General features: G+C 39.7%; 1 protein-coding gene across 3 annotated transcripts in view; it reads right to left on the bottom strand.

Annotated features, from left to right (window-relative positions):
* Positions 1 to 1,557: 1,557 nt before the first annotated feature.
* PDE8B (phosphodiesterase 8B) overlaps positions 1,558 to 14,679 on the bottom strand; it is a 71,126-nt gene continuing 58,004 nt past the window's right edge. For 2 of the 3 annotated variants that reach the window (XM_071425242.1, XM_071425244.1), the window contains exons 13-22: positions 14,565 to 14,641; positions 13,209 to 13,373; positions 12,408 to 12,453; positions 11,842 to 11,977; positions 10,425 to 10,623; positions 9,258 to 9,475; positions 8,144 to 8,279; positions 5,787 to 5,954; positions 4,134 to 4,263; positions 1,558 to 3,602 (exon numbers count right to left, since the gene is read on the bottom strand). In XM_071425242.1, coding sequence (XP_071281343.1) covers positions 3,487 to 3,602; positions 4,134 to 4,263; positions 5,787 to 5,954; positions 8,144 to 8,279; positions 9,258 to 9,475; positions 10,425 to 10,623; positions 11,842 to 11,977; positions 12,408 to 12,453; positions 13,209 to 13,373; positions 14,565 to 14,641 — 1,391 coding nt within the window. In that variant the 3' untranslated portion in view covers positions 1,558 to 3,486. Of the gene's footprint in view, positions 3,603 to 4,133; positions 4,264 to 5,786; positions 5,955 to 6,206; positions 7,858 to 8,143; positions 8,280 to 9,257; positions 9,476 to 10,424; positions 10,624 to 11,841; positions 11,978 to 12,407; positions 12,454 to 13,208; positions 13,374 to 14,564; positions 14,642 to 14,679 lie in introns of those variants that run through there. The other variant, XM_071425243.1, reaches the window with a different exon arrangement.

The following is a 14,679-nucleotide window of genomic DNA, read 5'->3' as shown; positions in this document are numbered from 1 at the left end:
AGACTTCAGATACAGTGGTTGCAGTAAGTGTGATTAAGACAAAGGGCTAAGCAGATTTTCACAAGAGCAAAAGGAGAAAGCTCCTAACTTCCTAGGAGAAACCAAAGAGGCTTTTAGACTTGCTACCCTCAGCAGCAGCGGGCACTTTCCTTTCTCCTACCACCCAGCAGCCCGCCTTTGCCTCTTGAGTCTTGTTATGAGACTGTAATCTTCTCTGGAATGCAGGGCAGAGGGGCAGCAAGATTTTGGGTTGTAATTTTTCTCTACCTTAGTCAGGTTGTACAGCTAATCTTACTTGAGTATAGACCTCAAAATTACATATTTCAAAACCACAAAACAGATGCAAGAATTGTTAAATTACCATCTCCTTTCAATTCAGGGAGGTTAAATCCTAAATTGTGTTAAAGTTTGAGCTGCATGTTCTTTGCTAAGGCTGGCTATTCTGTTGACTCATGTAGGGAAGGCATTTGGATTACAGCTGAGGATAACATCCCTTTGTGTGTATGGTATTAAACTTGAGAGAGGAAAGCATGTTAAGTTTACATTGCTTCAGCTTGTCTTCTTCAGCAGATGATGCATTTTTGGCTTACCCAGGAGAAGCTGGGGAGATAAAATGTCTCTTTGGATCTTTTTCATTGTTTTAATTGCAAAATAACTATTTGGTTGTATATAGTGCTTGTGTGTACACACTGTTATGACACCTTTGCAGTGAAAGCTTATGAAACGGAGGTTTTTTGGAGAGCCTCCTGTTACCATCAGTTATAACTAGAGAGAAGGAAGGTCATATTTTTATTATGTCTTCTTATAGCATGAGAACAGCTATTTCCTTTTTATTTGACTACCGTTAAGTGAATACCTGGTAGAGAAACAGACCTTTTTAACTGTACAGTTCTGGTCACAAAATTCGCTGTGCATTTTACAGGGATGTAATTCAGCTTTAAATAGTCCTATGCAGGTATAAATATTTATTTTTGTCAAAAGTGCCATTGTTCTCAGATACACTCCATTGGCAGTAGATCTCCGAAGGGTCTCTTCTTTTAAAGATGGTTGACTTAAAAGTACTGAGTTCTTTGTTTTACAGATGAACTTTGAGTGTAACAAGAGAATAAATGAGAGTTTGTCACCTGCTGTTGGGAGCTGCAGAGAGCAGAATTATGCTGACCTGATGAGACTTTTTACATCTAACTGATGCCCTAAATATTTTTCCATCTTGCAGTAACACTGAACTCCACATGTTCACATCATGGAAGTAAATATCTTTGTCAGACCTACTCTTAATACTTCTACAACTCTGAGGTGGCTGTTTTTACATCTGTGCACTGACAGCAGCATGAAACAAGCAGCTCTTAGTAAACTGGACTAGTCTAGGAGATCTGACACAGCTGGCAGATTATAAGGAATCTGTGCTGTCTTATTTTGCTATTAAAGAGGACTGATATCCACACAATTTTTTTCTTTTATTTATTTTTTAAAATTTTTTTCTTTAATCTGACTGTGGGAAGAAACACAAGATCCTGCAACAAATATATTGATTCTGTATTAATGTCTTGGCCTCAGTTCTGGTTCACAAGTAGAACTTTATTTTTTTGATGCCTTCCACTGTTGACATTTTGGTCTGTGTGACAGAAGTTTGACAAAAATTATGAATTAAATGTTTTACATGGATATGGTCTTACAACATTGCTATATTTAACAAATTAAATTAACAAAGCTTAAATCTTGGGAAATTCTTTCTTCTAATGCAAGCTGCAGTGAATGTTCAGTTCAGAATAGTTAAGGTACAACCACTAAGAGCACTAGTTCTAAATAAAGAAATGGTAAAAGCAAACAGTATACAGTATTAAGAAAGAGGTTCAACTTCTCTGAATAAAAATCCACTGAAGAATGTTGCCATAGATAATAGGAAAGAATGAATAACCATGCTTCACCAGAAACACCATTCTTCAAATAAACACAATGCGGCATTTTAATACACAGCAACCTGCCTTGGCTATGACAAAAGTAAGGATCTGTTACAATTCTAACAAAAATATAGCTTCTATACATTCTTCTGCACATACATTTTATGAATGTTGCCTTTTGTTTCAGAACTTGGTACAAAACATACAAAAAAGGTTGGCACATATGTAAGCTACCTGCAGTAAACAGCATTGTCACTATTCTTCCATAGCAATCTATGCTGTTTGCTTTTTTTCCCCCCTTTTCTTTTACCCAGTTTGATTTTTGATACAGCACAGGGTAGGTGGACTGCTTCTTTAACTGCAGCCACAGCTTTGACAGTCTTGCTTGCAGCCTGGAGTGCACAGTGTTAAAAATCAGCAGTTCTGCCAGTATTTATTTACTGAATAGTCTAAAATTTAATAGTCTAAAATTTAAACTCATGTTCTGCATGTGATTAAAATGAGATGTACAAAAATACACATTTGTGCTTTAAAAGCCTTAGCATAAATTTCATATCTTGGAACTAATGAAGAACTATATTTGATTTCCAACTGATATACATATTTCTTACATCACAAAACCAATCAGCATTTTATTAGGAAGATAAAGCAGTACAAATTATAATGCTTTTATAAATTATAGCCTGGAAACTTCTTTTAAAAAGTGATAGGTTCATCCTAGAAGTAGCACAATAAATGAGCTTGGCATAAAATTTAGATCAGTTTAATAAATTGATGACCATGTTTACAAACACCGTTTTTATAAAAAAGTATGGTGATCAAGTGCCACAATAGTTTTTTGTGTAAAATTTGATGAAAACTTTTGTGATAATATCTGCAAGATGGCAGGGAACCATGTGGATGGCACTGCCTAGACAGAACATGCTTATTTTCCTGTATTGTGTGATCAGTTTTAGAGAACATTGACTGCTACCAAGATTTTATATAGAAAAGAAAGAACGGGTGGTGCTCTGAGAGAGTCTCTGTAATAAGAAGGTGTTTTAAAAGGTGTCATGTTTGGGTTTTTTATGTATCTAATTTACTAAAATTTACTTGTTTTGCTGTGCATGTTCTCTTTAGAAGTATGGTTCATAGAGCTGAAGAACATTGACAGAATTAGAACAAATTTATGCTAGATAAGTGGCAAGTTTCTGTCCTTATTTGTTAGGCTGTTCTTACTCTCTTGGTGACTAGATTACCCCCCTCTCTGAAAAACAGTTGTGTGAAGTGTTAGTGAATATAGTTGTATCAACTACAAGATTCAGCAAGTGCATATTCAGTATTAGAAACTAGTTTTAGAAGTACATTTTCTGCCACAAAATATTATTTCTGAAGAGCACTTAGTCATCTGTGGTTTATATAGCCTCTAAAAACATTTTTCTGTAGAATTCATAGAAGCTTAAAAATGAGTAAAATATTTCCTTCATGTCATGCAGGCTTAATTTCACTGGAAAAGCAACATTAATCCCCTTTGTAGCCAAGAGTTTTTGTAAGTGATTCACAGTGAAACTGGTAGAGCAAGAGGTCTGGTTTTCTTGACTGAGTATCAGTTGTTGTTTTCTGATGGGAGCCTGAGACTCTTGCACTTCAAATCATCCAGTGTTTTCCAGTGTTTGTAGTTATTAGCCAAGTGTTGCATCAAAACTGGCAGATGTGCAAATGCTGAAGAATAGGAAAAAGAGTTTTACCATGTTTATAGAATGGGTAGAAGAACAGCCCAGCCTGATCTGAAATTTGCATTCTCCTACTCTCTTTTGTTCTTGCAATTCCTTAAAGTAATACTAAGAGGGGAAAGATTTTTTTTTTGTGTGTGTGATTCTCTTTCAAGAAAATCCCTTTCCAAATGCATGGTGACTTCATTAAATTATGCTAACATGCAGCCATTGGTGGTCTTAAAATCTGCAACTCAGAAGAAATACAGTGCTAAAGGAAAAAAACCACATAGATAAAAAAAGCTTAGTTATAAGCCATTACTCCTTCTCTACATAGATTGCCTGGTAAGTGCACAGCTTCATTGTGTGCAGTGAAACAGACTTCAGTGTCATGATTGCACAATATCTTGTGTTGTACTGCTTATATATGGGTACAGCCTCTGAAAAAAGTGGATGCAAGGCCACCTTGATATTAGTAATTTTGGACTGTAGGAATCTCTGAATCTCTGTGTCAGAGGAAAGAAGAAAAATCAGTACTTACCATCCCATGCATCGAACATATCTGTTATAAAATAATCAATGAAGGAAATCTGGGACTTGGGGATGCTGCAGGTGTTTCTATCAAATACTGGCATTACAACAGGCAGGCCCTGTCTCTTCTCTTCATCAGTCTAAGAAGACAAAACTCGAGTTAGCAAGTAGAGCTTTGCTGACTTCTGTGCTGGAATAGCAGGGGTCAAGGAATTAGATTAATTGCAATAGGAGATTTGAGACAAGCCTTAGAACCTTAGTTTCATGTGTGTTATTTTGTCTGGAACAGGAACTGAAATCAACATCTCTTCCCTTTCACAAGTACTCTTTTTTACTGCAGTCCTGTGATTGCACTTAGCTCCAACAGGACAGAATGCTGTAATCTGGTGATTAGGGTACACCAGGTAAACATACAGAAAATGGCGCTGTAGAGTCCTTTAGCAGAGAACAGGTTTGATCTCTCATTTTTCCACATCTGCAGTGGGTGTTACAAACCATTTGTCTTTTAAGTAAGACGAGATTGTTGCTTGTGCTACTTCCTCTGCTTGTATCAGGTTATCAGGTGAATGAAAGTATAGGTATGCCCTTTAACTCTGTCCCCAACTGGAAGAGGCCTGGTTTTCTTGCACCCGCTGTGGTGGAGGATCAGATCACCTCAGCAGTTTCTTAGAATGTAATTTGGAAAAACATCCCCTTTTAAGTAGCACAGGCAACATTTAAAACAGGAATTGGCAGCAGAGCAGTCTCCAAAATTAGCAGAGGTGAATAAACAGGAGAACAACTCTCTGAATCTCACATTGCTGCAAGCAGGCTAGTGCTTAATTTGGGCAATTTAAAACTAATTTATGATACCTTGACTGCTAGGGAGATATAACATAAGTGATCTTTGATCTTTCTTAGGACATGACAAAATTTAGTCACTGTGATTAAAATGAAATTCAGACATGTTTCAGGTAGTAGCTACAATTTTCTTTCAGGAGTAACTGTCACACTGTGCGAATATGAAGGGTAGGCATGCCCACTTTTCTTCCTCTCCACTCATAGCTGTTATTTCCACACCATTACTGGGAAATAAAAGCTGAGATTTTATCAGTTGTTAATTAAAGAGGTAAAAGAGTGTTTCAGGAAGCTGGTTGCATTTCTGGCAGAAAAATTGAATGTGAAGAAAGAAAGCTGAGCTTCCAGTACTGTCTGGACACATGCCATGTGATAAGTATTTACACTGCCCACATGCCTGCACTACTTTTCTGCCTACTGTGATAGTAGTTCAGGTTCCACTTTAGAAGAGAAAGGGCAATCCCAATAGTTCAGCTGAGGCATTGATCTTCTGGGAAGGTATTGGGACAAGAAGCTAGAGTGCTGACCATCTTGAATTTCAGCCAGTTTACTTGAATAGGACTAATCAAATCATTTTGGTCAGATCATGAAAGTGTAAAACCTCCTTTCCACCCTTCTGGACAACAAGCTTCATGATAAGCAAACTAGCTAACTGCTTGGAGTGAATTCTTCTGCATGAAATTGAGGGGCCAGTTCTGACTGCAAACAAAAAACATACATCTGGACTCTGTGGTGACACTATAGGCAGATCCTATGTGGAACAGCAGATCAGCCAATGTGCACTTCTTTATATAATGTAATAGTTAAGTCATAAAAATATACATACCTGTGCGAAGTACTCCTCTGAAATCCTACCTGCCCATTCAATACATAGCTCTAGGGGGCGACATGGATTTGCTACATCTGCACATTTAATCATCATGCGCTTGATCAGTGTCTGGTTGTCTGGAAAATTCTTTATGTTGGTTGTGCATTCAGTGTTGCTGCCTTCATTCTGTAAAGGAGAGTTGGTTATAGGGGCCATGCCCTGCTAGCAGGACCGAGGGCATCATTATCAGCTCTACCAGACTTAGGCACTAAGCAGGCACCCAGTCTACTGCCTTACAGTTTCATGCAGAGCACCAAGAACATGGAGAAGAAGGTGATGTCTGAGAACTGCTGCCTTGCTAAGTAAGTAATGATAATCCAAATACATACTACAGTTGTGGTCATTCTCAAAATTAGTATAAAAGTTCATGAAATAAAGTGCCACAGGCTCTTTATCAGGTAGGATGTTACCTTTGCATTCCAGCCTGGTCCTCTTGGGAATGCATCCCTTGATAGAGGACGCATCTCATGACAGGGGATGCATTCACCAACTGTAAGCTCACAAACAATCCTCACTTCTGAATGTTTAAATGTAGGGATGGTGATGGTAGGGGACTGCTTCACTTAGGGGAGTTTCTGGAGTTAGATTTTTATTCCTAAATGAGAATACTGAGGCAGGCACAGGGGGCTGAATTAACTGTCACAACTATTTCTTTTACACAGAGAAAAGCAGGTCTCTGACATTCAGTTCCAGAATGTTTCCAAGTGGAACTGCTTTCTTTGTCTCAGATTTTGAACCTTCAACCTGGAATAATCTTTGATCTCAGTTCCTGGTGAGGGTGAAATCCTACCTAATCTATGAGATTAACAGTAGGAAATCACAGGAGCAGCAGATTGACTGCAGAAATTCTCTGCTTGCTAGACAGTAAAATACCAGACTTCTTACTGACTGCTCTGGAGACCAGGTGGTGGCGACAAGGTATTGTTCCCAGTCTGCTATGGCATCATATTCTGGGTCTTGGGCAGTTTAGAAAGGCACAGGTAAATTATGGACTAATGAAAGGCCTCCACCTCTGCTCACATTAATGCTATTCTCAAAATAATATATTTGTGGGATTTTGGCCTCCCATCACTGCTAAATTCAACTCTTGAGTCAAAAACTGAATGTAAGTACTTTTTGCCACCACAACTAAATATCTTTGTGGCTTACGGGGAACTATTTTGCTGTGACTTTTGCCAATTCAGGCATTAATCTTCTAACTTTATGTTTAGCAGTTAATCCTTTTTCAGCATGAGTAGCCCAGCAAAGATCTGTCAGGTTAACCCTGTATCTTAACTGCTGTTCAAGACCAAAACCAGAAAGAGCCACAGCTAACAGTAAAGAACAGAACAACCTAATACTGAGGGAAAAGAAGAAGTCTGTAGCACAAGTGGTTCTGTCCTTCACGTTTATTGTGAGATAAGTTCAGCAGCATTTGTGGTTTCCAGCTCATGTTGTGGGAGAGTGGAGCTTAGCAGTCCCTAGAAGCAGGTAATTTCAGATGCCAGAATGCTGTCTTTAAAGTTGTAAACGGTACCCACAACAGTCTACAGTACAAAGTCCTATTTTGGATATCTAACAGAAGATAGTTCTATTTGGTTTTAGCATTGCTGACCTTCAGTTTTGTCTGACTTTTTTTTTCATGTTTCCAACAAAGCATTATATTCACTAAGGTGCATTAAGATAATCTTTCCTCAGCTAACAGATAGTTTCCTCAGATAGTCTTTCTCCAGGTGCCCTGGAGAACCTGGTCAGGTCTTAGGTGCTCAGCCTTGAGAGGCAGCAAGGGAAGGTAAGGAGGGGATGGGAAACTCAGAGACAGCTTATTAAATAAACCCTGGTGGAGCATGAGAGTTGTAACCGTTATGCAAAAAGGCCTGGACATCTCTTGGTACAATTTGGAATGGAGAGGTCTCAGGACGTTATTCCTCAGGGCTTGAAGGCTCCAGATTACACAGAGACAAAACTGTTCAGGAGGTTCTTCAGTTACATCCCTAGGCTCAGACAAATCCCACTGTTTGGAGACAGGACCATAGGAACAGGTGCCAACCTGCACAGAATTTTCCATGTGAAACAACATCCACTCATATATTTCCTGAATACAAGATAGCTTTTAACATAAGGCTTATAAAATGAAGTGTTTAAATGAACTAAGAGCAGAAAAGAGAAAAAGCATATTTTTTCACACTTTGCTATGTGAGGCCACAAATCCCTTTGTGTCATTTGGGCATTGCCATAATGCAAATTAATGCAAAGTGAATGAAAATGATACTTAAGGTTGTCTGGAAAGAACCTCACTGAAATGCCTGAAGGCATAAAGTCCTGCAAGCACTTACGTGTGGGCTGCTCTCCTCAGATGCCATAGGCTTGTTGATACTGTTCACAAATTTGTTCACATGCTCAAAGTGCTTTGTCATCTCTGTTGCCAAAACCATATCAATAATGACCTGTCGCAATGTCCGGTAGCGATTTCTAGGAAAGAAAAAGAGTTCTTGCTCATGAGCTTGCCAGACAGAGTTCTGCCCTTTCCTTATCCCTACCCACATAGTGCTACAAAACACTGCTCAGGGACTCAGCCACAAGCTGGCACCTTCAGAGTTAGGAACAGTCTAAGGATGCAGGAATGTACAAGATCATGCCTCTCCAAGTTCCCCCCTGCTCTGTTATTTTTACCTAATGAAAATCCTGAGAAATCAGCAACAATTTACCTCTCAGTTTCATAATGCTGTAAGACTAAGATAACTTCTCCAGGAATGGCACCAATGTATCCATGTATGTTCCGCTGTATGTTAGTGTTAGCTTGGAACACAAATCTCAGGTTTTTCAATTATCTCTTTGGGGTCAGGCTCTTTCCCTTTCAGAGCTCTTTCTCTCTCACCTTGTCCCTACAAAAGCTGGAGTCATGCAGTGGGAACACCTGGGCTACTTGCATGCCCAGCCAACCACAGGGAGCTTCCAGCTCTCCCAGAGTTTCATGTCCTCTGCCACCACCATTTCAATTCCACATGAATGTAGTAATGCTACTACACAATACTTACACAATAATGCTACAAGGGATGCATAGAACCTTGTGCAGACACAACAAGCAGCATCTAGCTGCTGTTGTGTAAAACATATCCCAAAAAGGTAGTGCCCAGGCTCCTTCAATGAAAAGGCAGTGAGCAAAGATGCAGCCTTGAGGCTGTTAACTGGACCAAGTTAATGGAATGCATAAAAGATTATTAAACATCTCTCTAAGCTTCCAATAATTACCAGTTGGAAGACAGAGCTGGTGAGGGGGAGATGAAAACCTTTTTATAAATCATGTCTATATAGGATTCCAGAAGAGGTTAAATTTTATTATCTGTATTTAAACTATGCATTCTTGTTTAGAAGGTACACTCTCACTTTGCCCCAAACTGCCAAATAAGCAGTCCACACATGGACACTGCCCTTGTCCAGCAGACGCACCTATCAATATTCTTGAAAATGTTGTATTTGCTGTCTTTTGTTGTAAGCTGAAATGCCAGTGCTGTGTGATGACTCTCTAATACAGCTGTGTCATTGTAAAGGACAGCTAATTCACTTCCTGCATTGCACAGGAAAGAGTTGGTCCGTCCAGGATGGTCAACATCATGAATGGTGGCAGCTATTAATGCAGCTACCTCATCTAGATGGTCCAGACTTCCCTATAGGAAGAGAGAAAAATTACAATGTGGCACAAAATTACAATAAATATTTTCTGATAACTTCCAGGTACCCACAATTACACAAATGTAAACTTAAGCACGCAAGCTACCTCCTTGCAGTCATTTTCCATTCACTGTGCCTACAAATTACCTCCCACAAAATTTCCACTCCTACCCTTATCCAAATATGCTTTCTTTAATGAAGCTTTTTACACTGCTGTCACCTGAGCAGTATCCTTGCATAGAACTCTTCAATGGATAGATGACCTAGTGGTTTCCTTCCACTTTGTATGCTTGCCTGAATGTATCTTTATTGACTCTGCTTCACACACCTTATGTTTTAGCACAGGATAGGATAGATTGTTTCACTTGGAAGTAACCTACATGATCATTGGCCAAACTGCCTGACCACTTCAGGACTGAACAAAAGTTAAAGCATGTTATTATGGCCATTGTCCAAATGCTGCTTAAGCACTGACAGGTGCGGGGCATTAGCCACCTCTCTGGGAAGCCTGTTCCAGTATTTAACCACTTAGTAAATAAATGTTTCCTAATGTCTACTCTGAACCTCCCCTGGCACAGCCTTGAATCTTTCTCACATGTCCTGTAGCTGAGTACCAGGAAGAATAACTCACACCTTCCTCTCCAAAGCTGTTGCAAAGCTCTTTCGAAGCTTTATTAAGAGCTGTTACCTACAGCCATTTAACATGAGAAAGAAAAGAGCCAGGTTCCCTCCCCACCTCCATCATTGCTACTTAAAAATGTAAATTTGTATAAACAGACTTTAGAGAAACTGTGTGGGCCTGCTTGCATCACAGGAAGACTTCAAGGACAGAGAGAGTTTATGAAGCCAGGACCATTATTTAAACATCTGTCTTCTGGATGACACACATAAAATGCCAAACACGCTGAAATCCTAACCCAAAGAACTCCTAGGTGATGGCTCTACCTTAACTCTCTCCTTCCCGAGAAAGAAGGCAGTAGCATGCAGGACATCTGCCGCATGTGTGGAGTTGTGGTATGAGTTGGAGGAATGGTAGTTGGCTTCAATGACCTGCAGCCATGCCCGCAGTGTTGCTTCTGAACAGTTTAAAAACTCAGAGACCCCAAACCGGGCAAAAACTTTTAAGCCCAAATACACTAATGGCCTGAAAAACAAAAGAAGAAAAAAGCACTGCTGTAAAATAGGAACTTGTGGTGTTCTAAAAGTGAAGCATTGAACTAAGAAACCAAGACTTTTAAGAGGGGTAGGTAAAGTTTAAGTTTTTAAGGTGCATTTCTATCACCTCTAAAAAGCTGGGCCAAGGTTACAAGTGATTGCATCTATCATCCTTTCAGACATTATTTTAATGTTTTGTAGAAATTGTACTATTCCATTAGAGTTTCAAGAATTCCTGTGGCTTCAGAAAAAACATCTTAAAACCCTTTTTTTTTTGTGTGTTTATTTTGTGTATCTGTCAATCAAACAAAATAGCATTAATTTTTTTCCTGAGGAGAAAAAGCAGACTTTGAGCATGAATGACATGAGCACATGCCAAAGGCTAAAAAGTCCTAAGCCAAAAAAGAGGTCAAATTTCAATTGTAAAGTCCTCTGTGGGTGTGGGTGTGGGTGTTTGTACAATGCTGGGAATCCCATGTGTGAAACAGTAAACAGAGTACAACCTCTACTCTTTTTGATTCTTAAATCCAAATCCACTCTGGGTTGTCTTTTACTCTGTGTTGCCTGTGAGAGAGTCCTATTCATCAGTTACATTTTTCCCTCCTGCAAGATGTCCTACAGAGCCTGTGAGCTGAGAAAGGCATAACCAAACCCCAACATCTGCAGATTAAAACCAGGCAAATGCAATTTTCCAAAATGGCTATTTTATGCAAAGAGAGTACATAAGAACGGGTAGTCTGTTTGATTCTTTGCATCTTGGAATGAAAGCAACTTTTCTGTCTGGATGACGTGCTTATTTTTGCGGTCTGCATGACCTCAAAACTACTGACGTCTGTTTTCATTATAAGCTTTAAAATCCTAGTTGTTGATCCTATCACTGGTTTATTCTCCATCCCATTTTTTTATCCCTATAATCAAAAGCTGCAGTTGCCTTAGATCTTCCCAAATTGTGGGATGATTTAGGTGAGGAAGGGGAGAGGTTTGCTTTTTCAGCAGGACCATTTGCACATGAGCAAGAAAAAGGGCCATCTGGAGGGCATCTGGCATGTGGCAACATCAGACTACATTGAACAGTGTCACTGGGACAGAGTGGATCTGTGTCAAGCAAGACAGCTCTCACAGATTTGCTGTGTCTTGCTGCATTTTTTCCAGAGCTACAGCTCCTCAACAAAATTTCTCTGGGCACCCAGGGAAAGGAGTCCAATACCTTTTATTTGTAACAGCCTCCAACTCAAAAATATTGAAGTCCCAACTTTCCTCGTTATCTAGGAGCTGTGCAATACAGGGTGGAACATCATTGATGGTGTTTGGCACTGGAAGGTGAGTATGGCTCAGGTTCGTATCTGTTGAAATGGAATTTGGGAATTAACACATTTCTAGGTTATTCCCTCTACACTACCACAGCCCCTCCTCAGAATTCCATTTAGAAAGCAACTCTTTTTCAAGAAAAACAACTTTTTTTCCTTACATGAAAAAGTCTGTAAATGCCTATAATAGAAAGGTTTATTACAGAGCATTTGAACATAAACCAGATCAGTGGACATTTCTTTGAGTGACAATTTGGTTTTTTGCTAACATTTTGAAATGCATTATTTTAATTGTTTGAGCCTGTTTCAACACCAAATTTGAGGCAGCCTGGCACCTCTGCTGCAGTCATTTAGACAGCCATTTCCACAGACATATATTCCACTGCAAATTAGCCTGAAGCTGTATGTTAGCAGTACTAACAAAAGAAGTCACACGTGCAAAGGAAAGTTTAAAATGGTGGCTTACTCTTAGAAAACACATACTCATTTCCAGACAGTCTTCTCAAGCCATCCTGAAAAAGAAAGCCAGTTTATCTTAGTTTTTTTGTATCACTAGTTTCAAAAACACCACATGCATTTTAGGTACTATTCCTGGGTACTAAAAGCAGTGCTCTTATTGCAGCACTATCGCATAATCCTGGTTTTAGGGTCTTTCAAAACAAACATGAAAGGATCCCTGGAACACTGGTATGAGATCTCCAGAAAAGATATTAAATACACAGTGTATTGCCCACCTTGACCCTCTCATTGGCACCTTCATCATTCAAATCAGTCATTATAATTTATTTTTCATTTTCTTTATATTATTTTGGTGGGGATTAGCTCAGTGTCTATTAAAAATGAGTAAATCCATGACAAAATTTTGATAGTTTGTCTCTTCCTGCTGCTGCAGGACCAAAATTAGAGCTTGATTAAAGCAACCTCAATGATACACTGGACTAACTATAGAGCAATCCCTGTAATCCCATATAAGCTTCTAGAGTTTCTATAAAGTATCTCCTTCAGTATCTTCTGAGAGATTGGATATAGTTTCTGGTGGCAAGTCTATTCACCGGTATCTGAGGATGAATGTGCACAGTGGACTGAAATGTGGCCATAGCTTACTACATCTTGCAGTACTGCTAGTAAAGAGGCCAAAATGCTTAACTGAAATGGTGATGAATTACAAGTTCCCTTCCCATTGCTTGGGAAATTTTAGCACAGCGAAGCAGTGAATTGTGATGTAGGACACTCGTCCAGCAGTTTTGTCTTTACTAATTTTACTCACGTTCATCAGACCTCCAACAAGATCACTTGTGTGAGGATCTTCGTCTTTGGTACCTAACTGAGGGGAATAAAGTTCTGTTGTCCGCAGGATTTCCAGAACTCTGTCCAACGCCTCTGCTACTGTGATCGGGCTGTTTTCCTGGGCAGCGTTAATTATGTTAATAACCTGAAGGCAGATTAAGGAGGCAGGCAAAGAAAAGTGAATGGCACCTTTTTCTTATTACAAAATTTTTATTCTTGTCTTGATTATGCTAATTCTCATCAAATGCAATGTAACTCCCCACAACCCTTGAAGTACAACTCTGAAAATGTAAATTTGTGCTCAGATTTCCTGGTATCCGTCTGCTATTTTTAACTGGCAAACTCCTGGGAAGTGGAAGTAGAACGGTGTGAAATAGTTACCAGTGAGTGGACCAAAAACCAGCAATGTCCTGGTACTTCAGCATATCCAGGTCTGCTCTGAAACAAATTATTCAATCCCTGAAGGAAAATCCAAACAAACAAACTCATGGATGTGACTCAGATATGCTGATATTATACCATGATATTCTTGTAGAAGTCAAAGGCAGAGAGCAGAAGGTACTGGACTGTAGGAGAAGAGGATGGCTCTTTGAAATCCACACTGTGCCTCAGCCACAATCTGGAAATGCAGCAGTGACTGCTCCTGGCTCTGCCAAGAATGAAGGGAAGAAAGTCCCAGTGCTGTCTTCTCCAGGAGCCAGAGGCTGCTGCACAGCCACTACAAGCCTCCCTGTGGGTATGATTGAGGATAAGGAAAAGGAAAGAAGCCAGTTGCTCTTACAGTCACAGTGGTGCTGGGAAGAGCGAGCTTGATGATAGCAAGAAAAGATAGGGAGAGAGGAAAAAATTATTTGAAAGTGGAAGATACCTGACACCCTGGTGTGTTACAAGTGACTGTGCAGCTGATTTGTGACAGCCAATTGTGACACACAATTTGTGTGGCAGAGTGAAGAAAGGTTGCAGAAACTGGGGGAGACAGAAGATGGTGCAGATGCTCCCTCTTCTGCAGGGTATCTTATAAATATCAATAGTGAGAGCAAAGGTGAGACTGGAAGAACATCCTCCTACTCACACATGACCCAACAGAGCAGTGTCCCCTTCCTGCCAGAAGCCATGCATGTAGCAGGGCATTCTTCTCTCCTTAATATTCTTCCTTATGACTAGCATTTGGAATGCCATGATGAGATGTAGAAAGTGCTAATAAAAACAAATTACTTATATTACTCTGTTAAATACAAACTGCAGGAAGCCTCTGTCTTTCCAGAAACTACATACTTCCCTATGAGTGCAACTTGAAACTCTGGAGTTTGTGGAAAAGTCAGTGCTCAGGACTCACCTTTGTGATAGGAGCTTCTATTGTCATAGAATGAATCCGTGCCATTGAGGAGTAGCGTCGGGTCTGTAAACTTGGAGCTGCCATTAAAGAGCCATAGAGTGTGAATCAGATGACA

The sequence above is a fragment of the Agelaius tricolor genome, unplaced genomic scaffold (assembly GCF_023055355.1).
Source record: "Agelaius tricolor isolate 1412-34295 unplaced genomic scaffold, bAgeTri1.0.p SCAF_4, whole genome shotgun sequence".
NCBI classification, from domain to species: domain Eukaryota; kingdom Metazoa; phylum Chordata; class Aves; order Passeriformes; family Icteridae; genus Agelaius; species Agelaius tricolor.
The sequence above is the reverse complement of the archived record's forward strand: the minus strand, read 5'-3'. Positions and strand labels throughout refer to the sequence as shown.